This window comes from Symphalangus syndactylus, chromosome 3 (assembly GCF_028878055.3).
Source record: "Symphalangus syndactylus isolate Jambi chromosome 3, NHGRI_mSymSyn1-v2.1_pri, whole genome shotgun sequence".
Classification (NCBI taxonomy): domain Eukaryota; kingdom Metazoa; phylum Chordata; class Mammalia; order Primates; family Hylobatidae; genus Symphalangus; species Symphalangus syndactylus.
Genome location: NC_072425.2, coordinates 13,578,491 through 13,604,027, shown reverse-complemented (window position 1 = coordinate 13,604,027; position 25,537 = coordinate 13,578,491). Strand labels below are relative to the sequence as shown.

General features: G+C 42.7%; 1 protein-coding gene across 13 annotated transcripts in view; it reads left to right on the top strand.

Annotated features, from left to right (window-relative positions):
* The window catches only part of NUP214 (nucleoporin 214), a 109,275-nt gene that overhangs the window by 62,464 nt on the left and 21,274 nt on the right, over positions 1–25,537 (top strand). For 6 of the 13 annotated variants that reach the window (XM_063635755.1, XM_055270640.2, XM_063635753.1 and 3 more), the window contains exons 25-30: positions 231–306; positions 1,980–2,058; positions 5,127–5,211; positions 8,181–8,242; positions 10,149–11,942; positions 14,450–14,520. In XM_063635755.1, the coding sequence (XP_063491825.1) occupies positions 231–306; positions 1,980–2,058; positions 5,127–5,211; positions 8,181–8,242; positions 10,149–11,942; positions 14,450–14,520 (2,167 nt within the window). Of the gene's footprint in view, positions 1–230; positions 307–1,979; positions 2,059–3,069; positions 3,414–5,126; positions 5,212–8,180; positions 8,243–10,148; positions 11,943–14,449; positions 14,521–20,148; positions 24,191–25,537 lie in introns of those variants that run through there. The other 7 variants (XM_063635759.1, XM_063635758.1, XM_063635757.1 and 4 more) reach the window with 5 other exon arrangements.

Here is a 25,537-nt window from a genome sequence, read left to right as displayed (position 1 = left end):
AAAGGAAATAAGTTATAAGGCCACTGCTTTCACTTTCATGCTAAAAACCCAAAGTTCATTTTTAAAATTTATCCTTCAAAAAAAAATGTCAAATCAGTTGGATTGGGGTCCCATGCATCTGTATCCTACCCAAAACTGGTATCGTATATTGGACAGAAGGTTGGCTTGAGAATGAATGTGATTTTTACCTAGTCATGCCTTTCTCTGAGTGTATGCTTTGTGTTTTTCAGTTCTTCAGTGCCCTACTCCACAGCCAAAACACCTCACCCAGTGTTGACCCCAGTGGCCGCTAACCAAGCCAAGCAGGTAACTTACTGATTTTTACTTTTTTTTTTTTTTTTTTTTTTTGAGACAGAGTCTCACTCTGTCGCCCAGGTTCAAGTGCAGTGGTGCGATCTTGGCTCACCGCAACCTCTGCCTCCTGGGTTCAAGGGATTCTCGTGGCTCAGCCTCCTGAGTAGCTGGGATTACAGGTACCCACCACCACGCCCAGTCAATTTTTGTATTTTTAGTAGAGACGGGGTTTCACCACGTTGGCCAGGCTAGTCTCAAGCTCCTGACCTCAGGTGATCCATCTGCCTTGGCCTCCCAAAGTGCTGGGATTACAGGTGTGAGCCACCATACCTGGCCTGAGTTTTACTTTTAACATTCATGCCATGTCTGTCTTTGTAAGTGAAGACTATCCTATTTAAATGAACCATAAGTCTGATAAAGGCCCATAATCCTTTCCCCACAATTTATGCCAGTCTTGACATGGCTGTTAATCAGAGTAGGTCAGTCAGGACCTGACACTGTCTTCATAGGCCATTTAACATTCTGCACCTAGTAATTTGGGGTCATAATTCTAATACCATACATTTTTATATGAGGTATTTTGCTTTGCAGTTTACTTTCACATTATCTCAGTTAACCCATACAACAGCCATATACAGTGGGAGGGTAGGTGTTTAGATATATCTCACTGGTGAGGCAGCCTAGGCTTGAGTGACCAACGCAAACTCTCATGATTAGTAAATGGTGGAACCAGAGCTGGGACCCAAGGCTTCTGACTTCCTCCTGTCCATTGCTCGTTTCACTACACAGTTGAGTATCAATGTCTGGGGTAAAGGTTATCTGGTTTTCTCCTGCAACCCCTGTTTGTCAGAGTTTGCATATTTTTAGTGATGTTATGTCTAGCTTGTCTAGCTTCAGGCTTTTGCCTGATAAACATTGTCCCTTAGAAAAATAGGTGATACTGCAGACAGTTAAACAATCCAGAAAAAAGTGATAGGGGATGGTTGGAAGGTCAGTCAGGCTAGTGCTGAAACTCTTCCTAAGAAATTCTGGTTTCTCTTGCTACTCTTACATCTGTCTTGAGATGAGTAGTTTGTGTTAGAGATCAGAATTTGAGACTGGATATCAGGACTTGCCTATTTAAGTTCTCAAACTTGCCTGTGTTCCTTAGTTTACCATAACTTAAAATGGCATTTAAGCATTTAGCATTCGATCTTTCTTCTGGAGGTATTTGTGTTCACCATGGCAAACACATGATAAGGCATAAGTCATGCAGAGTGAAGGAATATTGACTGGAGATGGATAAGTCAGTTTTGCCTTTAACCTTATTGTACATGCTTTGAGAGCTAGAACCATTTTATTCATTTACTCCTTCATTAATTCATCTACCTAATATTCGAGTGCTTTTGATGTGCTAAGCACTGTGCTAGGCACTGGGAAGATAGCCATGAACTAGGCCAGTGTGACTGCCTTCTTGGAGCTTGCAGAGTATTTCTATTTTCATCCTTTAATATGATCTTACATGTGGTTAACTTAAATTGAGACCTTTTTTTTGTTTCCTTTCTTTTTCTTTTTGGTAATTTATCTAAAAGTGTTTGTGCTTGCTTATTTTAAATTATATTTTTGTGTTTACATTTTACATATTTCTTTGTTACAAAGAATGGTTAGTGGTTTAACATAAACATTTTGCTTGTATTCTGTTATAGGGGTCTCTAATAAATTCCCTTAAGCCATCTGGGCCTACACCAGCATCCGGTCAGTTATCATCTGGTGACAAAGCTTCAGGTCAGTTTGCATTTTTGTTTTCTTGAAAATAAAGGTGAAAGAAGCACTCCACAATAGGGGTTATTGTTCTGGATCACTGAGACAGTTGCCATAGGAAACAGGAGTCACATTTGACGAGATCGAGAGCATTCAGGGTAGTATGACCATAGACAAGAGATCATATTTGAAAGCCTTCAGCTAATGAAGAATTTCTAGAAAATTAGTATGCCCTTCAATGGCTATGTAGACTTCTGAAATTTTGAGGTTAGTTTGAAAATGATAGAGCAATAGGAGAAAAACCTCCCTTTAAATTCTTTTCCTAAAATGGAGCAATAGTATTATCTTTTTCTTCCTTGCTGGATGATCACAGTTGAGAGGAATGGATCAGAATGCTAAATGCTATTTCTTCCACTAAAAGGAATTAAAAATTCTGTTGGTCCACAGTGACAGTTCAAAAGCCTGTAAGGTAGAGAAAGTAAAACAGATTTGTAAGATCTCAGAGTGTATAATGAGTCGATATTATGAGATTTTATGGCTTCACATAACTTCTCCTACGCTCACTCAAGCATAATTATTCTTAATTTGGTTTTCACAGTAACCATGAGTGTTTTGACCAGACACTTTGTCCAAGTGTCATTGCCCAAACCAACTTTATGCAGAATGTGGGTCTTCCTCAGTGTCCCCTTTTGTTGGCTCCTTTATTATAGCCTACCTAATTTGGCATGTATTACTTCCTGCTGCAAGGGTCTTGTGCTGTCTGCAATACTGAATTTTTACAACACTGTGGATTCTGGCATTTGTTTCAATTGTGCTCTTAAGTGGGCCTTCAAGCAAATTTTGTTAGAAATTGAACTTCATGCATTAGCAGCCTGCCTCTCATAATCTTAATCATACAATCATTCTGACTTTCTCTGTAATCCCAAACTTTCTGATTGGATACTGGGTTTATCTTTAGTAGCTATTCCTTGCAGAAGGAAGCCATTATTGCATAAGCCAGAGTTGTATTCTAGAATTCGGAGTGGTATGGAACCACAGTTGGTATCATGTACGCCTCACATGAGAAGGAGGTATCTAGCACTTCTCGACTGGGGCCTAAAGCTTTATGTTAAAAGGAAAATTTTATAGTGGAATTGTCAAAAGACTTGAGTATTTTACAAAAAGGTTTTGAAAGATCATATACTCTTTTTTCAAGGACTTCATTGGAGAGGTTTTTGTCACTCTTGGAGTTAGAATCAAAGAAACCTAAGGAACTTTGCTTTATGCATGTCTAGGCAAGTAGTGTGACTTCCAAGAAATTTCCGAGATTCACCATTCATTGCTGATCATGAAATCCTCCCTTTCATTACGAGGTGTTCACTTCTGTTTTCACTTGCCAGGTAATCAAGGTTTAAAAAAGAACTTTTTTCTTTTGGTAGGGAAACTTCCCTGAAAGGTGCTGCTTAAGAGTTTGCAAAAAGTTTCTTTTTGAAAAAGAGCATTTCTAAAACCTCTAGAGAATAGTTCTCTTACTAATAATGGAAATACCTTCATTGTTTTTCTGATTATAAAACTATTACATGTCCAGAAAAAGTCTACGGTGTAGAGATATATAATGTAGAATGCGAAAGCTGCCCTATAGATTCTGTATTCCAGAGATAATGATTTCATGTATATCTCTTGAGGTTACTTCATTGTTTTTTAAAGAAAAATATCCTATATACTGCATATCCTATATATATTGATTTTGTAACTTATTTCCCCTTCTCTGCCCCCTCTTACAATAAATGTCTTGGTCTCTGCAGGTCTGATACAGATCCACCTTACTCATTTTAAGAGTTGTCTACAACCTCATTGTGTAGTTACACCCTGTTAAATTTAACTAGTACTCTGCTGATGATTTAGATTGTGACTTTTCATCCCGTACACTTTACATTATATACCAGTAGTTTTAAAAATATTTGTACTACTATCTACCCTGTGTTTGTTTATTTTAGAAGGTTTTTTTTTTTTTTCTTGTTGTTTGGTTTAGTTTCGTTTGATTTGGGCTTTTTAAATACAGTTTTCCTCTTCCCTTTCCCCCTTTTGAAGTGGAGCAAGGCCGGGCGTGGTGGCTCATGCCTGTAATCCTAGCACTTTGGGAGGCCAAGGCAGGCGGATCACCTGAGGTCAGGAATTCGAGACCAGCCTGGCCAACATGATGAAACCCTGTCTCTACTAAAAAAAAATACAAAAATTAGCTGGGCATGGTGGTGCATGCCTATAGTTCCAGCTGCTTGGGAGGCTGAGGGAAGAGAATCGCTTGAACCTGGGAGGCGGAGATTGCAGTGAGTCAAGATTGTGCCACTGCACTCCAGCCTGGGCAACAGAGCGAGACTCTGTCTCTAAATAAATAAATAAAGTAGAGCAGTAGGGAAAAGATTGAAGATTGTATCCAAACTATAAGTAAGTAGTTAGAGTGAAATCGAACACGGGGAGAATGATAGATTGCACTTTTAACCTTCTTGCATGTCTCCATATTATAGCAATCATGTTTTACATCTGTAATTTTAAAAAAGCACGATTATTTGTTAAATACCAACAAAATCTATGGAAAATGCAGAAATGTATATAGAAGTAAACAGCCTTAAAGTCACTACTCAAAAATATTTAGCTTATGAACCTATTTCTCTTTTGGATTTTTGTCCTTCAGCTTAGATTAATTTCAAATAATTATAAAGCTACATTATATATGGTTTTATTTACTTTTGTGGGGAGGGGGCTTAGCCTCACATTATAAGCATTTTCCCATAGCATTGAAATATATGAGTGTACTTTTAAAACTGTACATTTAAACTATACTAGAATTATTTTGATATCTTTTCTGTAAAGGAGGGGGTGGCCCACCTTAGACTGGAATTAACACTGACAGAGCCACGGAGCAATTTCAGAGACCTCGAGCACAAGTGAGGCAACGTGCTCACTCCCCATGGCCACTGACATGTCACAGAAGGCACATGCAGTGCTAAGCAGCACCTCACAGGCTGAGCTACAGGAAATTATACACTGGAACAGTGTTTCTGTCTTTTTGTAATATTCTTTTTTTTTTTTTTTTTTTTTTCTCGTAATTTCAGGGACAGCCAAGATAGAAACAGCTGTGACTTCAACCCCATCTGCTTCTGGGCAGTTCAGCAAGCCTTTCTCATTTTCTCCATCAGGGTCAGTAATGAACTTAAGTTTTATGGCAAATTACTAGCAATTAGCTTCCCCAAATCTTACAATTGTAGATATATTTATATACTTAACTAAATGTCTATGAAGCCAGAGTTCTTACCATGGCAGTAATACATCTGATGATAGTGGCAGTAGTTTAATGTTCTCATGTAAATTGATTTTCCCTTTGCAATTCAAGTTAATACTTGTTTGTTACATATTTGTGTATCTGTTTTGTTTTTTAGCCTAAGCCTCATTTTCTTTGGGTAATGAGTCTGCTAAATTCTGTAGTTCATCTAGTTTGTGGCACTGAGATGTTTCCATTCTGACACCATTTTGGGGGCTAGATGTGACATTCAAGTTGGCTTGCTGGACAAACATGGTGGCTCATGCCTATAATCCTAGTGCTTTGGGAGGCCAAGGTGGGGGGGATTGCTTGAGGCCAGGAGTTAGAGACTGACCTGGGCAACATAGCGAGACCTCATCTCTACAAAACATTGAAAAATTAAGCAGGTGCAGGGGTTCACTTCTATAGTCCCAGCCACTTGGGAGGCTGAGGTGGGAGGATCCCTTGAGCCTAGGAGTTCGAGGTTACAGTGAGCTATGATCACACCATTGTACTCCAGCCTGGGCAACAGAGTGAAACCCCGTCTCCAAAAAAAAAAAAAAAAAAGGCTTACTGCATCGAGAGTACAATATACTAAACTTCTTAGAGAATGTAATGAAAGATAATAGGCATTTGAAATTTGAGGTTTTATATAGATGTGGAGGAATCTGTTTCCATTTCTTTTAAAAAAAAAATAATGATGGCTGTACTTGTAAAGTTGAGTTGTTTTTAAAAATGAAAGAATCTTCTAAACCTTATCTCAAGATGAGCCTTTGTTAAGATGGCTGTTCTCTGTGCCATGAGCACTCATGTTGAAACCTGTGTGAGCTGCTGAAGCATTCTCTTCCCTGCAGTGATGGGGTTAGACTCTGTGGAACTGAGATCAAAATGTGTCAAAAGGATTTTTTGCCATTGAAGCACTGTGCATTCAGTTCCATTAGAAAAGCCTCTTAAGTTCTTCAGTGTATGCTTTTGTAACTAGGATCGTATTAACCAGTCTCTTTTTCCTGATTTTAATATATTTTTTGAGTGTCCTTCAGCCTAAGGAGAAAAGAGGGTATTAGAATATTATTTGAGGGGGAAAGTAATATATATATTTTTTCTTTATTATAAATCATTATGTTTTATACTTCCCAAAGGTAATTTGCAGCAAATTTTAAAGAGTAGGTCAATGCCAAGAATTATTGCATCCTTTACAGATGGCTAATAATCAGTCTTTACTTCTGTGAAATGATATTATTCTTCTTTTTCTTTTTTTTTTTTTTTTTGATTTTCAGGCAGAGTCTCACTCCGTCACCCTGGTTGGAGCACAGTGGTGAGATCTCAGCTCACTGCAATCTTCACCTCTCGGGTTCAAGTGATTCTCTTGCCCCAGCCTCCCAAGTAGCTGGGATTACAGATGTGTACCACCACGCCTAGCTAATTTTTGTATTTTAGTAGAGATGGGGTTTTTTCATGTTGGCCAGGCTGGTCTTGAACTCCTGGCCTCAAGTGATCCACCTGCCTTAGCCTCCTAAAGTGCTGGGATTGTAGGCATGAGCCACCGCACCTGGCCCTCTTCCTATTTTTAAAATAACCCAGAAAAGGTGGGATCATTGAATCAATGGCTTGAAACTATTAGATAAAATTTCTTCACCAAGAAAGGTTTTTTTTTTTTTTTTATTTTTAATATGATGGGCAAAGGTGTCTTAAGTTATTACATTATTTAGTATATTTGATGTGCTTGGTTCCTTATATTTTAAAGCTAGTTTGAAATCTGCGATTTGAACTGTGTGTGTGTGTGTGTGTGTGTGTGTGTGTGTGAGAGAGAGAGAGAGAGAGAGACAGAGCAAGATTCTGTCTCAAAAAAAAAAAAGTGCAGGGCACAGTCATGGCTCACTACAACCTCCGCCTCCAGGACTGAAGTGATCCACCTGCTTTAGCCCCCCGAATAACTGAGACTACAGGTGCGCACCACCACACCTGGCTGATTTTTGTTTTTTAATTTTTGGGTTTTGGTTTTTGGGGGGTTTTGTTGTTTTTGTTTGTTTGGTTTTGGGGTTTTTGTTTTTGTTTTGTAGAAACAGGGTTCCACCATATTGCCTAGGCTGGTCTCAAACTCCTGGGCTCAAAGGATTAACCTGCCTCAGCCTCTCAAAATGCTGGGATGTGAGCCACCATGCCTGGCCTGAGTTTTTATCACAGTGAATAATCTATTCTGATTCACACTCGCGTGAGATTTTCTTCCTTAGCGATGGTGTCTTCACTTACAGTGTAAAGAAAACGTACAAAAGGAGAGAGGAGATGGTGAAAGGAGTCACAAAGTTTTTGAACTAGATTTTCCTAGCCCTAAAACTCAGTTCTGTCAAAATGACTGAGTTAGGGCTTCTATTTCATTGTATCCATTGTTTTCCCTAGCAGGGTGGGGCTCTCTGACATGCTTGTTGGTCTTGGAGGGGTTCTGAGAGGCTCTCCCTAGTCTAAGTGCTTCTGTCTCGCCAGACCTTCCTTCTGTCCCCTCACTTAACAGACCATCTGCTCCGGCCACCATTCCCACATGCACATTTGTCATGTGTCTCTACTGCTGCAGCTTTGCTCATCTTGCAAGAAGTCCCCACTCAAACTTCTGCTACAGAAAGCCCAGCCATCCCCCAATGGGCTCTCAACTCCTATCCCCATTGTATCTCACCCACAAACTGCTTCTCTGCTTAGAGATCGTAGAGTGGCCTTACTGCTTCTGAGATAGGTGCTTTGACTCTGTTGTCATTTATCTTCTAGATTGTAAATTCCTGAGGGCGGTTTGTATGAATGAATGATAAAATGGAATATTAAGAGGGCAATATTGTGCCTTGGTTTGTTCCTTTTTAATTTCTCTTTTTCCACTTGTTAGGACTGGCTTTAATTTTGGGATAATCACACCAACACCGTCTTCTAATTTCACTGCTGCACAAGGTACAGACTCTGTGTTCAGGAGCATTACTCATGTGTTTTCTCTGAACAAGTACAGGTTATTTTTGCCCACATGTTAGTATTTGACTTGTTCCTGAGTCTTACTTACAGTATCTGCAATAAGTTCAGTGTTGATAATGTGCATTAGAAATATGCTTAATTTAAGAAACTGATGTGAAGGATTTCTATTTTTATAATTAAGGACAAGGAAAGGATTTGCTTCTAGAAAATCAGGGCTGTACTTTAACATTGAAATGTTAACATGTGAATTAAAATTTCTCCATTTTTTATCTGTAATTTAAAATTTCATCAATTTATAGGGTGATTCTGTAGGGCAAGATAGACATAGTAATAGATAGACTGTAGAAATGAAAGACCAAACTCATTTTTTTTCTTGATAACATACCAGCAAACACACACATCCCATGCATGTTGTTAAAAATCCATCAATAGACTGGGCGCGGTGGCTCACACCTGTAATCCCAACACTTTGGGAGGCCGAGGCAGGCAGATCACCTGAGGTCAGGAGTTCAAGACCAGCCTGACCAACATGGAGAAACCCCGTCTCTACTAAAAATACAAAATTAGCCAGCCGTGGTGGCACATACCTATAATCCCAGCTACTCAGGAGGCTGAGGCAGGAGAATTGCTTGAACCTGGGAGGCAAGGTTGCAGTGAGCCAAGATTGTGCCATTGCACTCCAGTCTGGCAACAAGAGTGAAACTCCATCCCTCCAAAAAAAAAAAAAAAGAATCCATCAATAGTGTGTTTTTAACATTTAAAAGAATTTGAAGACCTATAAAGAAACCAGATCTATTTGTTAAGTGCCTTTCAGTTATCCATTTATAATTAAGTCTTTTATTTTATTTATTTTGAGATGGAGTCTCACTCTTGTCATCCAGGCTGGAGTGTAATGGCGCAATTGCAGTTCACTGCAACCTCCACCTGCTGGGTTCCAGCGATTCTCCTGCCTCAGCCTCGCAAGTAGCTGGGATTACAGGCGTCCACCAGCACATCCGGCTAATTTTTGTATTTTTAGTAGAGACAGGGTTTCACCATGTTGATCAGGCTGGTCTCGAACTCCTGACCTCGTGATCCACCCGCCTTGGCCTCCCAAAGTGCTGGGATTACAGATGTGAGCCACCACACCCGGCCTCATTACTCTTTTATTTATTAACCACTGTTGTTTGACCAGGCCTTATGGGTGCTTTACCCATATTTCATGCGATCTTTGTAACAGCTCAGTGAGGGTAGGTATTGTAATGATCTAGATTTTCCAAATGGGGGAATTGAGGCTCAGAGAGGTAAAGCAACCTTTCCAGATTCACACAACCAGCGAGTGGCAGAGTGCGTAGCTCCAGAACCCATATCCTTGACCACCAGACCATACTGCCTCTGTCAAATAGCTGACTTAGTAGAGCACTAATAAGTAGCCATTAATTGTACATAAAAATGATTTTCTGTGGACTGACACTTTATTTGCTCATAAAAATGAAGGAAGAACTTCCATTTTGAATCAAGTCCTGGTCTATCAGGAGGTCCACAGGCCATTGCTGTGCTGAGGATGTTATTAAGGAAAGCACACAGCTAGGGTAAATTAAGGGAAGAGGCTTTTTTATTTCTCTTTGAGATAATATGTTAATTTCACATATTCTAGATATTTTGTATTTGTTGTGATTTAATGGTCATAAAAAAATACTTTTTCCTTTTCACCTCAGACGACTCAGAGCTGATGTTTGTGTGGAGAAGCACTCATTCCACCTCCTTAGAGAAAGGTGCTGTGAGAACAAGGCACCCTGGCTCTGTAGAGGGAGGAGAGAAACTTTGGCTTAGAAACACAATCAATGGAAATGTAATGGGTCATCTTTTGCTAAATCCAACCCATTTTCTAATTTCTTTTTCTTGCTAGGGGCAACACCCTCCACTAAAGAGTCAAGCCAGCCGGACGCATTCTCATTTGGTGGGGGAAGCAAACCTTCTTATGAGGCCGTTCCTGAAAGCTCACCTCCCTCAGGAATCACATCCGCATCAAACACCACCCCAGGAGAACCTGCCGCATCTAGCAGCAGACCTGTGGCACCTTCTGGAACTGCTCTTTCCACCACCTCTAGTAAGCTGGAAACCCCACCGTCCAAGCTGGGAGAGCTTCTGTTTCCAAGTTCTTTGGCTGGAGAGACTCTGGGAAGTTTTTCAGGACTGCGGGTTGGCCAAGCAGATGATTCTACAAAGCCAACCAATAAGGCTTCATCCACAAGCCTAACTAGTACCCAGCCAACCAAGACGTCAGGCGTGCCCTCAGGGTTTAATTTTACTGCCCCCCCAGTGTTAGGGAAGCACACGGAGCCCCCTGTGACCTCTGCAACCACCTCAGTAGCACCACCAGCAGCCACCAGCACTTCCTCAACTGGCATTTTTGGCAGTCTGCCAGTCACCAGTGCAGGATCCTCTGGAGTCATCAGTTTTGGTGGGACATCTCTAAGTGGTGGCAAGACTAGTTTTTCATTTGGAAGCCAACAGAACAATAGCACAGTGCCCCCATCTGCCGCACCGCCAACTACAGCTGCCACTCCCCTTCCAACATCATTCCCCACATTGTCATTCGGTAGCCTCCTGAGTTCAGCAACTACTCCCTCCCTGCCTGTGTCCTCCGGCAGAAGCACAGAAGAGGCCACTTCATCAGCTTTGCCTGAGAAGCCAGGTGACAGTGAGGTCTCAGCATCAGCAGCCTCACTTCTAGAGGAGCAACAGTCAGCCCAGCTTCCCCAGGCTCCTCCTCAAACTTCTGACTCTGTTAAAAAAGAACCTGTTCTTGCCCAGCCTGCAGTCAGCAATTCTGGCACTGCAGCATCTAGTACTAGTCTTGTAGCACTTTCTGCAGAGGCTACCCCAGCCACCACCAGGGTCCCTGATGCCAGGACGGAGGCAGTACCACCTGCTTCCTCCTTTTCTGTGCTTGGGCAGACAGCTGTCACAGCGGTTGCTATCTCAAGTGCAGGCCCTGTGGCCGTCGAAACATCAAGTGCCCCCATAGCCTCCAGCACCACGTCCATTGTTGCTCCCGGCCCATCTGCAGAGGCAGCAGCATTTGGTACCGTCACTTCTGGCTCATCAGTCTTTGCTCAGCCCCCTGCTGCCAGTTCTAGCTCAGCTTTCAACCAGCTCACCAACAACACAGCCACTGCCCCCTCTGCGACGCCCGTGTTTGGGCAAGTGGCAGCCAGCACTGCACCAAGCCTGTTTGGGCAGCAGACTGGTAGCACAGCCAGCACAGCAGCAGCCACACCACAGGTCAGCAGCTCAGGGTTTAGCAGCCCACCTTTTGGCACCACAACCCCAGGGGTCTTTGGACAGACAACCTTCGGGCAGGCCTCAGTCTTTGGGCAGTCGGCGAGCAGTGCCGCAAGTGGCTTTTCCTTCAATCAGCCTGGGTTCAGTTCCGTGCCTGCCTTCGGTCAGCCTACTTCCTCCACTCCCACATCCACCAGTGGAAGTGTCTTTGGTGCTGCCTCAAGTACCAGTAGCTCCAGTTCCTTCTCATTTGGACAGTCTTCTGCCAACACAGGAGGGGGGCTGTTTGGCCAAAGCAACGCTCCTGCTTTTGGGCAGAGTCCTGGCTTTGGACAGGGAGGCTCTGTATTTGGTGGTACCTCAGCTGCCACCACAACAGCGGCATCCTCTGGGTTCAGCTTTTGTCAAGCTTCAGGTAAGAATTTGTAGAAGCTTTTTACTTTGTTTCCCTCTCTGCTATTTGAAACATTAGCAACAGACCCCTGTTACTTTTGTAATTAAAGGGGAAACTCAAAACCCAAAAATAATCTGTAGGTTAAAGAAGACAGCTTGGAGCACATGTGGTCTCAGGAACTTGTTTGGCCTAATTGGCTGGATCTGTTACAGCTTAATGCCGCTCCAGTTTTGCTTCTTAGCAAATTGTCCACTCTGCAAGCCACCAGAGTGCCAGTTTCATGGGGAAAAATCAAGCATCTTTAGTTGAGGTCCTGGCAAGTAATTTAATGACCGATAAATAGGAAATTTCAAATTTGGAAGGCACTGTAGAGATCATTATACCCAAAGCTGTCAAGCCTCAAGGAGACTGCTCTAATGTCAGGATAGTGCCAGTGGAACCAGCAGGAGAGTCCAAGTGTCATCATAGTCCACCGCCCTGCCAGTGTTTTCTGTCTCCTCTGACACCATCTTTCTTACTGTAATGGCAGTCACTGACATTTGATTTGGGTTCTTTTCTATTTTCAGTGTTGTGACTTTTTGTAAAAACTACAGTTTACTGTTTTTGACAGTGAAACCTAATTCTTCACTATTGCATTTTGCATTTTAGCAGCTACTTTTACTTCTAAAAGTTATCAATAAGCAAGGCAATTTGAAAATCTGTCCTGAGATTTGCTTTCTGATAGTTATCTTATGAAAGGTAATTCTTCAGCAATAGACTCTAGGAGAAAAGCAAGAATCAATGATTTCATGGTGGGCAAGATTACTAGTAACTGCTAATTCATTATTCGATGATAACTTGAAAATGGTTCATAATTTATTAGAAAGGAAACATTTTCCTTTCTTCAACAAATGTTTGTTACACTCCTCCTAAATTCAGCTATAAGGACACGGTGTTGAAAAGACAGACATGGTTTTGAGAACCACCGGATGCCCTGTGAAGAGGCCAGAGGGCCGCTGAATGATGGGAAATGTGCTGACTTGGTCCAGAGAATGGTCAAGGAGAAGGCCCTATGAGTCTTAAAAGAGAGGAGAACGTGTAACAGTCCGTATCACTACTGCACCATTTGCTCTGCAGTCAGAACCTGAGACAACCTCATGCACAGGCATGGTCATACTATTTCAACAAATTCAGAACCCAGGAAGGAATCTTCTTTCATTTAGTATCTGTGCGGAAAGGTATCTGAGCTGTCTACTTCAGCCCTAGTTGAGGAATTGAGTCTTGTCCAAGCTCACCTACCCAGTCAGTGACAGAAATGAGAATAGTGGCTGGGCAGGCGGCTGACACCTGTAATCCCAGCACTTGGGGAGGCTGAGGCGGGTGGATCACCTGAGGTCAGGAGTTTGAGACCAGCCTGGCCAACATGGAGAAACCCTGTCTCTACTAAAAACACAAACATTGCTGGGCGCGGTGGCAGGCGCTTGTAGTCCCAGCTACTTGGGAGGCTGAGGCAGGAGAATCGCTTGAACCTGGGAGGCGGAAGTTGCAGTGAGCCGAGATCGTGCCACTGCACTCCAGCCTGGGCAATAGAGCGAGACTCCGTCTCCATTAAAAAAAAAAAAAAAGAAACGAGAGTAGAACTCCTGCCTTCTCACTCCTTGTCTGGAGCTCTTTTGTTGTATAGTTCTGCCTCATCTTCCCAGGCCCTGTTCAGCTCAGCACTTCAACCATGTTATGCCATCTGGAAGAAAGATAAACTACCCTGAAAAGAATGTGGTATTTGAGATTCAGAAGAAACCGAGGAGTAGAAATATTCATAATATTAAGTCATTAGAAAGAATTTCTGGTCACTGGAAGTCTGAGGATAAGCTATTCTTAGCCCCCATCCACGTGGGGTTTGGTAGGAGAGGATTCATTCCTCAGGGCTTTAGAACTTACACTATTTTAAAATGTTAGCAATGAAAAATGGTCTTTAAAGTATTTGCTCAGACTTTTCTCCATACTAGATGGGGAAATATTTTATTCATAAGTTGATTTATTATGGGCTATCTTAGCACACCTGAATGTCATTTAAAAAGAAACAAACTTAGGCCAGGTGCGGTGGCCCACACCTGTAATCCCAGCACTTTGGGAGGCCAAGGTGGGTGGATCATGAGGTCAAGAGATCAAGACCATCCTGGCCAAAATGGAGAAACCCCGTCTGTACTGAAAATACAAAACTTAGCTGGGCGTCAGGAGGCGGAGCTTGCAGTGAGCTGAGATCGCGCCACTGCACTCCAGCCTGGGCGACAGAGCAAGACTCCGTCTCAAAAAAAAAAAAAAAAAATTAGCTGGGCGTGGTGGTGCACACCTGTAGTCCCAGCTACTCAGGAGGCTGAGGCAGGAGAATCGCTTGAACCCGGGAGGCAGAGGTTGCAGTGAGCCAAGATCCCACCATTGCACTCCAGCATGGTGACAGAGCAAGACTCTGCCTCAAAAAAAAAAAACTTTAATGTTGTGAAAGACTCATCCAATCCAAATTGAATTTTTGTTTTCTTTGTATTTTACAGGTTTTGGGTCTAGTAATACTGGTTCTGTGTTTGGTCAAGCAGCCAGTACTGGTGGAACAGTCTTTGGCCAGGTAAATATGCATTTGTCTTCATTCATGTCAACATGTATCAAACCCATTCACTTCATCTTCACAGTAATGTAATCAGTTCATGTTGTACATCTAAATCCAGCAAATAGCCATGTGTGGTTCTTAAGCTGTACTCCCTTCAGCTGCCTTGGAGATGCAGAAGTCTCAGCCTCTGATTAAAGAGGATCACTAGAATTTTGATCCTCCTTCCACAGTCTTCTGGGAAAGTATTTTGAAAGCACATGGCCTGATTCCTTTTTTCTTTAGATACAGGATCTTGCTCTGTTGCCCAGGCTGTAGTACAGTGGCACAATCACAGCTCACTCTAGCCATAAACTCCTGGGTTCAAGCAATCCTCCTGCCTCAGCCTCCCCAGTAGCTAGGATTGTAGGCATGCGCCATAACACCCAGCTAATTTTTTATTTTTGTAGAGACACAGTCTCGCTATGTTGTCCAGGCTGGTCTCAAACTCCTGGCCTCAAGCGATCCTTCTGCAAGGGGATTACAGGTGTGAGCTGCCACGCCTGGCCCCATTGCATGATTTCTATCAGTCCCCTGCCTGTTAGGCCAAGGGTTGACAAACTTCAGTCTGTGGGCCAAATACACTGCTTGGCTTTTTTGGGGTTTGTTGTTGTTTAACTTCTTAATCTAAGAATGGTGTTTGTGTGTGTGTGTGTCTATATGTATACATATATGTATGTACACACACACACATATAGATATATTTTGTTTGTTTTTGTTTTTGGAGGAAGGGTCTAACTCTGTTGCCCAGGCTGGAGGACAATGGCGCAATCTTGGCTCACTGCAACCTCTGCCTCCCAGGCTCAAGTCATCCTCCCACCTCAGTTTCCCAAGTAGCTGGGACTATAGGCTTGTGCCACCACACCCAGCTATTTTTTTTGTATTTTTGGTTGAGACAGGGTTTTGCCATGTTGCCCAGGCTGGTCTGGTCTCTTAACTCCTGAGTTCAGGGTGATCTGCCCGCCTTGGCCTCTCAAAGTGCTGGGATTACAGGCGTGAGCCACTGTGCCTGGCCAGTTTTTATATTTTTAAGTGGTTGTTTAAAAAAAAAAAAAAAGAGCAAGAAAATTTGGCAACATATATGTCCCCTCTGCTAAGCTATATGTAGCCCGGAGACTCCTTTTGGTGAACTGAGCTGTTTGATTTTATGTAGCTGGCAGTTACCTATGTGCCAGGCATAATTTTAAGTCTTTTACTTTATTTATTTATTTATTTATTTATTTATTTATTTATTTATTTATTGAGATGGAGTCTCGCTCTTTTGCCCAGGCCGGACTGCAGTGGTGCTATCTCAGCTTACTGCAAGCTCCGCCTCCCAGGTTCACGCCATTCTCCTGTCTCAACCTCCTGAGTAGTGGGGACTACAGGTGCCCACCACCACGCCCAGCTAATTTTTTGTATTTTTAGTAGAGACGGGGTTTCACTGTGTTAGCCAAGATGGTCTCAATCTCCCGACCTCGTGATCCGCCTGCCTCAGCCTCCCAAAGTGCTGGGATTACAGGCGTGAGCCACCGCGCCCAGCCAATTTTAAGTCTTTTATACAAATTAACTCATGTAAGCATCACAGCACTTGCATAAGATAGGTGCGATTATTATCGCCATTTAAGAGATGAGGACACTGAAGGCCCAGAGAGGTTAAATTGACTGTTACATCAGACACCAGCTGCATTTAGATCATTTAGATCATAGTAACCTCCTAAGGAGCCCTTATGAAGAAAGATACCCTAATTTATCAGAAAGGATTGTGACTTTCTGAAGGTAGAATTTGTATTAGTCCAGCAGTTAATAAAGTGGTAGGCATAATATATGCTTCTTATACATCTTCAGGAAGAAATTTTCTTTATCATCTCTGTTTTCCTTTGAAGATAGGCTCTGTCCTAGTCAGTAGTGATCTTTCTTAAGAGAGAAATGAAACTTCTGATTTCCAGTTTCTGGTAGTAAAGGACTAAGTCATTCAAGGGAACCAAGTTCCCTACTGAAAACTACTAAAAAATGCTAGATAAAACATAAAAACCTTGTTTTTAAAAGCACCAATAAACTAGCAAGGTATTTTACCAAGCTAAAAGGAAAATGGGGACCCAGAGAAGTGGAGCCCAGAAGCCAATTGTGCCCTGACAGCATTTACTAATCTGAGAAAATGTGAATTTTCTATTTAATAACCCCAAAGGTAAAGGGACAAAAATCACCAACTAAGATATGCACAAAGTGGGGAGTCTAAAAGAGACCCTTCAGCTGGGACTCCATGTTGACAGGTCTCAGCCCCTGACTAGACTGATACGGTTCCAGGGTGATGCTGCCTCCAGGTGTCTGGCAGAGGCAGCACAGACCCACCCTGAAGGAAAGGAACTTCACCTAGCCTTCGAATTACTCTTACAAGTAATTTCTGTCCCTAAATGAGACACAAGGAAACCAGGGACTATGAGCAAGAGCCAGAATAAGCGTCAGAAATCACCTTTGCACAGACTACCTAAACTGTAAATCAGCTGGGGCTTACAGAGTTTAGAAGAAATCAAAGACAAACTTGAAAATACCAGTAAGGAATATAAAATCTTAAGAAGTGTCATAGCAAATTTGAAGAAGAACCAAATAGAATTTCTAGGAAAATGTAATGATTAAACTCAGGTGTAAACTCAGTGGCTGTATTTGGAGCAGATTAGACCCGCTGAAAGGAGCAGTGGCGCGCTAGAACAGAATGTGGTAGTCAGCGGTTCCAGCTTTGAGGGCTATCGATAGCCTCTGTCAGAAGCACTCAACGCTGCCATTGTAGTGCAGAAGCAGCCGTAGACAATATGTAAATGAATGCGCATGATTGTGTTCAGTAAAGCTTTGTTTACAAAAACAGGCAGTGAGCTGGATTTGGCCCCTGAGCTGTAGTTTGCTGACCTAACTAAAAGGTAGGTTAAGGTGAGTTATCTGGAATGCATCACAGAGAGCAAAATGAAAGATACAAGAGAAAAAATCCTGTGGGAGAAAATCCAACATACATTTTATCAGAGTCCCAGAAGGAGAAGAGAGAAACACAGAAACTTCTGAAACTAATCGATAATAGTAATCTACAGATTTAGAAGCCCAACAAGTGCCAAACGAGAATGCATAAAAGGAAACTGATTCTAAGACCCGTCCTGGTGATACAGAAGAACACCAAAGATGAAATATTAAAAGCAACTAGAGAAAAAAGACAGATTATCTTCTAGGGAGCCATAGGCAGACTGACAGCAGACTTTTCAGCAATGACCATGAAAGCCAGAACTGGCCACCTAGCATTTGCAAAAAATATCTAAAGAATGAAGGGAAATCAAGACTTTTTTTCAGATAAGCAAATACTGAAATAATTTATTTCTAGCAGACCTGACTCCAGTCTGGGCGACAGAGCGAGACTCCATCTCAAAAAACAAAAGAAATTCTAAGAGATACCATTTGGAAAGAAGGAAAATTTGACCTCACTAAAATTATGGCCCTCTTAATTTTAGGGTAAAACAAGCCATTAAATAGGAAATTGTAGCCTATGTAACCAACAGTGTAATTGTATTCAGAATAGGTAAAGATTTCCTATAGTTCAAAAAGAAAGACAGCTGTACCCAAATTAAATTAAAAGGCTGACAGTACCAAGTATTGGTGAGGAAGAAGAGCAACTGGGAACTCATATATTGCTAGTTAGAATGTAAATTCATATTAACCACTTTGGAAAACCATTTGGCAGTATCAAAACTAATATACAAAATCCCTCTTGGCCCAGCAAATCTACCCTGAATATGTAACCAACAGAAATGAGTGCTTTTGTTCACCAAAAGATATTGATAAGAATGTTCACAGCAGAATATTCTTAATAGCTAAACACAGGAAACAGCCCAAATGCTTATGAGCTAAAGAATGCATAAATAAATTGTGGTATATTTATACAGCCAAATACTACAGAGAAATAAAATGTACTGCTCCTATTACTGGCCTAGGTTTGTTTTTTGTTGTTGTTGTGTTTTTGTTTTTGAGACGGAGCCTTACTCTGTTGCCCAGGCTGGAGTGCGGCGGCGTGGTCTTGGCTCACTGGAACCTCTGCCTGCCGGATTCAAGCAATTCTTTTGCCTCAGCCTCCCGAGTAGCTGGGATTATAGGTGCCCACCACCACGCCCAGCTAATTTTTGTATTTTTAGTAGAGACAGCGTTTCGCCATGTTGGCCAGGCTGGCCTTGAACTCCTGACCTCAGGTGATCCGCCCACCTAAGTGCTGGGATTACAGGTGTGAACCACCATGCCCAGCCTAAATTTGTTCTTTAAAGAAATTCATGCACATACGTATCAGGATGCAAGTGTATTCATAGCAACATTGTTATAATAGCCTACAACTAGAAGCAGCCCAAATGTTTGTCAACATTCATATGGGTAGATGAATTTACATTATTCCACAACAGAATTTTTTTTTTTTTTTTTTTTTTTTTTTGAGACAGGGTTTTACTCCTGTCATCAAGGCTGGAGTGTGCAATGATGTGATCTCCACTCACTGCAACCTTTGCCTCCCAGGCTCAAGTGATTCTCCTGCCTTAGCTACCCAAGTAGCTGAGACTACAGGTGCACACACTGTGCCTGGCCAATTTTTTGTATTTTTTTGTAGAGACGGGGTTTCACATGTTGCCCAGGCTGGTCTTGAACTCCTGGGCTTAAGCAATCTGCCTGCCTCGGCCTCCCAAAGTGCTGAGATTACAGACATGAGCCACCGTGCCCAGCCCTCTTTTCTTTTTTTTTGAGACAGGATCTCGCTCCGTCACCCAGGGTGGAGTGCAGTGGCACAGTCACAGGTAACTGCAGCCTTGATCTCCTGGGCTCAAGCAGGAGCTACTTATTTATTATCTCAGTTCTCCAGAATAGCTAGGTCCACAGGTGCACCACCACGTGCAACTAATTTTTTTGATTTTTTGTAGAGATGGGGTCTCACTATGTTGCCTAGGCTGGTCTGTAACTCCTGGCCCAAGTGATCCTCCCACGTGGACCTCCCAAAGTGCTGATGAGATTACAGCATGAGACACCATACCTGGTCCCATAGTAGAATATTATCCAGCTATGAAAATGAGCAGATTTCAGCTCCATGTATAACTAACAAGCACAATCTTGAGCCAAAGAAATAGAAAACATCACTGTGATAAACTCCATATTGTTACTTCCCCTTCCACTCCGTATTCTTCCACCACAGAAATTATGTATGCAATTGGAAGGGCCAAAAATTGAAATCAAGGTTTTTTCTATGATGGCAGGGGCCTTATTGTTTTTATTTATTGCTGTATCTCCAATGCTTAGGACTGTGTCTGGCACATGATAGGCATTGTGGAAATGAATGAACTTTCAGGTAGCAGAATTATCCTCAGAAAACTCTAAAGATGCTAGGCAGATTCTGGCTAGGATGTAAAAGGATATAGAAAACCTTCACTGCCATAATAACTTCAAGAAAAATCCAGATAATGTAGAAATCACACTTACTCTGGCAGTATTGGAATTAGTTACTGCTGTATAACAAATTGCCTCAAAACCTAGTAGCCTGCACCAGCTAGTTATTTATTATAGTCTTGGATTCTGTAGGTCATAACTTCAGATGGACTTAGTAGGGATGGCTTGTCTTCACAGTATCTGTGGTCTCAGCTGGAAGAAGGGAAGACTGGAGGCGGGAGTCATCTGAAGGCTCGCTCTGATGGCAGTGGTTGGCTTGGCTGTTGGCTCAGACCTTAGCTGGAGCTGTTAGCTGAACACCTACATTTGGCCTGTGTAGCCTGGGCTTCCTCACAACATGGTGGCTAGGTTCCAAGGAGGAACATCCCAAGAAAGAGGAAGAGCCATGCTGAAGCTGTATAACCTTTTAAGACCTATCCTCAGAAGTCACAGAACATCACTTAGGCAGCATCCTCTTCATCAAGGCACTAACAGAGTCCCATCCAGGTTCAAGAGGAGATATAGAGGCCACCTCTTGCTCTAGAAGAGCATATGTGACTAGAAGTATTGCTGCGATCATCTTTGGAAAATATCTGTCATAATGGGACCATTGAAGAGTGGCAGAAAGCCTTGTTGAACTGATTTTCAGAGAGTGGAGCCCATCATAAGTGTTGAGTCCTGTGGCACAGCAGCTGCTAGGGGCACATGCCAGGTCTGGGTTTGAGCAGGTAGTAGAGAGGCCTTGCCAAAGACAGAAAATGTACTGGCTGGAGAAGGAGCTGTTGGCAGTGATGGGGGCAAGCAAAATAAATGACCAGTAATTACATGAAAAGGTGATCAAGTAGCATTAAACTAATGAGGGAAATGAAAATCAAAACCACAATTAGATAAGATACCACTTCACACCCACTAGGATGGCTATCATTTAAAAAGTAAAAAATAAAAATAACCAGTGTTAGCAATGATACAGAGATATTAGAACCCTCATACATTGTTGGTGGGAATGCAAAATTGTGCAGCTACTATAGTTTGGTGGTTTCTCAAAAAGCTAAATATAGTACTTCTACCATATGACCCAGCAGTTCTGCTCTAGGGTAGAATACCCAAAGGAATTGAAAAAAAGGGATTTGAACAAATACTTGTACATCAATGTTCATTGCAGCATTATTCACAGTAGCCAAAAGGTGGAAACAACTCAAGTGTCAAACAGCAGATGAATGGATAAACAAAATGTGGTATATACATTCCATGGGATATTTTTCAGCCATAAAAAGGAGTGAAGTTCTTGGCTGGGCGCAGTGGCTCACGCCTGTAATCCCAGCACTTTGGGAGGCTGAGGCGGGTGGATCACGAGGTCAGGAGATCGAGACCATCCTCGCTAACACAGTGAAACCCTGTCTCTATTAAAAATACAAAAAATTAGCCAGGAGTAGTGGCGGGCGCCTTTAGTCCCAGCTACTCAGGAGGCTGAGGCAGGAGAATGGCGTGTATCCAGGAGGCGGAGCTTGCAGTGAGCTGAGATGGTGCCACTGCACTCCAGCCTGGGCGACAGGGTGAGACTCCGTCTCAGAACAAAACAAAACAAAAACAAAAGGAATGAAGTTCTCGGCTGGGCACGGTGGCTCACGCCTGTAATCCCAGCACTTTGGGAGGCTGAGGCAGGCAGATCATGAGTCAAGAGATGGAGACCATCCTGGCCTACATGGTGACACCCCGTCTCTACTAAAAACAAAAATTAGCTGGGCATGGTGACGCGTGCCGGTAGTCCCAGCTACTTGGGAGGCTGAGGCAGGAGAATCGCTTGAACCCAGGAGGCAGAGGTTGCAGTGAGCTGAGATCACACCACTGCACTCCAGCCTGGGTGACAGAGTGAGACTCCATCTCAAAAAAATAAATAATAAAAAGGAGTGAAGTTCTCATTCATGCTACATATAGATAAACTTTGAAAACCATATGCTAAGGCTGGGCGCAGTGGCACACACACCTGTGATCCCAGCACTTTGGGAGGCCGGGATGGGCAGATTGCTTGAGCTCAGGAGTTTGAGACTAGCCTGGGCAACATGGCAAAACTGCATCTCTACAAAAAAAAGACCCACAAGTTAGCTGGGCATGGCAGTGCATGCCTGTAGTCCCAACTACTAAGGAGGCTGAGGTGGGAGCCCTGGAGGTCAAGGCTGCTGCAGTGAGCTGTGTTCACATCACTGCACTCTGGCCTGGATGACAAAGTGAGAACTCTGTCTCAGTCAGTCAAATTTATTTATTTATTTATTTAGAGACAGAGTCTTGCTCTGTTGCCCAGGCTGGAGTGCAGTGGCGCAGTCTCAGCTCACTGCAACCTCCGCCTCCCAGGTTCAATCAATTCTCCCACCTCAGCCTCTCAAGTAGTAGCTGCGATTACAGGTGTTCACTGTCACACCTGGCTAATTTTTGTATTTTTAGTAGAGCTGGAGTTTCACCATGTTGGCCAGGCTGGTCTCGAACTCCTGACCTCAGGTGATCTGCCTGCCTTGGCCTCCCAAAGTGCTGGGATTACAGGCGTGAGCCACCACACCTGGCCTCAGTCAGATTTAAAAATTAAAAACTCAGATTGGGATCTGAAAGACTTGTAAGTGCAACAATAATTTATTCAGCATACGTATCCTCCAGCTCTCCCCCGCCAATCCTCCCCAACTTTGCAAAGAAAAAGGAACTAAAGGCAGCACTAAAAAGTAGAAAGAACTCACAGGGTCTTACATTCTCCTGTTTTCTGGAACTCTTGTTTGAAAGGTGATACTTCCTCCTGTCTCCCACCTCAGATACTTATAGACCAATAACCTAAAACCTAAGCGGAGACAGTGTTGGGCTAACCAGAGGTGAGCTCAGTCTTCTTAAATCTGTGTCTCTGTTCCAGATCATCCCTTAGTGAAATCTGAATAATTATTTCCTCACTTTAATCAGACGAAAGGGAGCTCTCACTCTCCAGGAAAAGCATTAATGTTCTTCAGTCACCACTGTTCTTCCATAATACAAACATACAGAGCAACCAAAAAAGAGAGTGACACCCACAATTAAATGTTTAAAATCAGCAAAAATCAACCTATAGATGATTCCGATGTTGGAACTGGAGACAGACTTTAACTGTCTTGTTCAAGGGCTTATAGGAAAATAATTGAAACAGCGATTGAATAAGGAATCTCAGCAGAGAAATGGAAGCTTAAAAAAACAAATAGAAAGGCCGGGCACAGTGGCTCACGCCTGTAACGCCAGCACTTTGGGAGGCCAAGGCAGGCGGATCATGAGGTCAGGAGTTCAAGACCAGCCTGGCCAACACAGTGAAACCCCATCTCTACTAAAAATGCCAAAATTAGCTGGCATGGTGGCACACCTCTGTAGTCCCAGCTACTCGGGAGGTTGAGGCAGGAGAACTACTTGAACCCAGGAGGCAGAGGTTGTGGTGAGCCGAGATCACGCCACTGCACTCCAGTCTGGGAAACAGAGCGAGACTCCATCTCAAAAAAAAAAAAAGAAAAAAAAAACGGAAGTCTTTATCTGTATTTGAAGTTTAAATCTAGTACGTGAAATAAAAAACAAAATAGGCTTAACAGCAGAGTGAATACTACAAAAGAACAGTGAACTCGAAGACATATCAATAGAAATTATCTAAAATGAAGGTCAGAGAGATGGGAAAAAAATGGATAGAGCATTTCTGCGATCTGTGCAACAATATCAGGCAGTCTGACATGTGTAATCAGAGTCCTAGAAGGGTAGGAGACAGAATGGGTAGGATAAATTCACAAAAGAAGTGCAAAACTTATACAATGAATACTATAAAACATTGTTGAAATTAATGACAACCTAAATAAATGAAAATACATCCCATATTCATGGATCAGAAGACTCAACATTTTGTTAAGATGGAATACTTAGCTAGTAAATTGTAGAACCAGGACTGAAACCAAGGTCTGTTCAAATTAATTTAATCATTCATATAGGAATTCATGGTGAGTAGGACAGGCAAAGGTGGCTGTGTTCATGGAGCCTCCATTAGATGGAGGGAGTCATTCTTTAATAAAACAGTGTAATCTCAGATAGTGTTAAATACTGTGAAATAAAGCATGATGTGATAATAATTGGGGAAGATGGTTTAGGTTAGATGGTCAGGAAATGCCTCTCTGAAAAAGTCTCATAAATGTCTCTTTTTCTTTTTACATTTTGTTTTCTTGAATTAGGACCAAATAAAGGCCACACATTGAGATTGCTTGCTATGTCTCTTAAGTCTCTTTATGTATAGGTTCCTCTTTCATGTCTCCCTTTTGAATTTTCCTGGTAATTCAGTTGTTTTTTTTTTTTTTTTTTTTTTTTTTTTTAAACGGAGTCTCGCTCTGTCGCCCAGGCTGGAGTGCAGTGGCGCAATCTCGGCTCACTGCAAGCTCCGCCTCCCGGGTTCACGCCATTCTCCTGCCTCAGCCTCTCCGAGTAGCTGGGACTACAGGCGCCCGCCACCACGCCCGGCTAACTTTTTGTATTTTTAGTAGAGATGGGGTTTCACTGTGGTCTCGATCTCCTGACCTCGTGATCCGCCCGCCTCGGCCTCCCAAAGTGCTGGGATTACAAGCGTGAGCCACCGCGCCCGGCCGGTAATTCAGTTGTTGAACAAAGCTGGTCATTTGTCCTGTGGCATTTCCCATGATCTGGTTGCTGACTGCACAGCTTCCAAGTGAATGCCATCTGTTGCGGGAAGTCAGGGACCCCGAATGGAGGGACCTGCTGAAGCCATGACAGAAGAACATAAATTGTGAAGATTTCATGGACATTTATTAGTTCCCCAAATTAATACTTTTACAGTCTCTGAACATAAATCATGAAAATGTCATGGACATTTATCACTTCCCCAATCAGTACTCTTGTGATTTCCTATGCCTGTCTTTACTTTAATCTCTTAATCCCATCATCTTCATAAGCTGAGGATGTATGTTGCCTCAGGACCCTGTGATGATTGCATTATCTGCACAAATTGTTTGTGGAGCATGTGTGTTTGAACAATATGAAATCTGGGCATCCAAAAGGAATAGGATGGCTGCGATTTTCAGGGAACAAGGGAGATAACCATTGGGCCTGACTGCCTGAGGGGCTGGACAGAACAGAGTCATATTTCTCTTCTTAGAGAAGCGAATAGGAGAAATAATGCTGAATTCTTTTTCTCAGCAAGGAACAGCCCTGAGAAAGAGAATGCATTCCTAGGGGGAGGTCTCTAAAATGGCTGCTCTAGGAGTATCTGTCCTTTTTTTTTGTTTTTTTTTGTTTTTTTTTGAGATGGAGTCTCGCTCTGTCGCCCAGGCTGGAGTGCAGTGGCGCAATCTCGCCTCCCGGGTTCATGCCATTCTCCTGCCTCAGCCTCTCTGAGTAGCTGGGACTACAGGCGCCCGCCACCACGCCCGGGTAGTTTTTTTGTATTTTTAGTAGAGACGGGGTTTCACTGTGGTCTCAATCTCCTGACCTCGTGATCCGCCCGCCTCGGCCTTGCAAAGTGCTGGGATTACAAGCGTGAGCCACCACGCCCAGCCTTAGGAGTGTCTGTCTTACACAGTTGTAGATGAGGGATGAAATA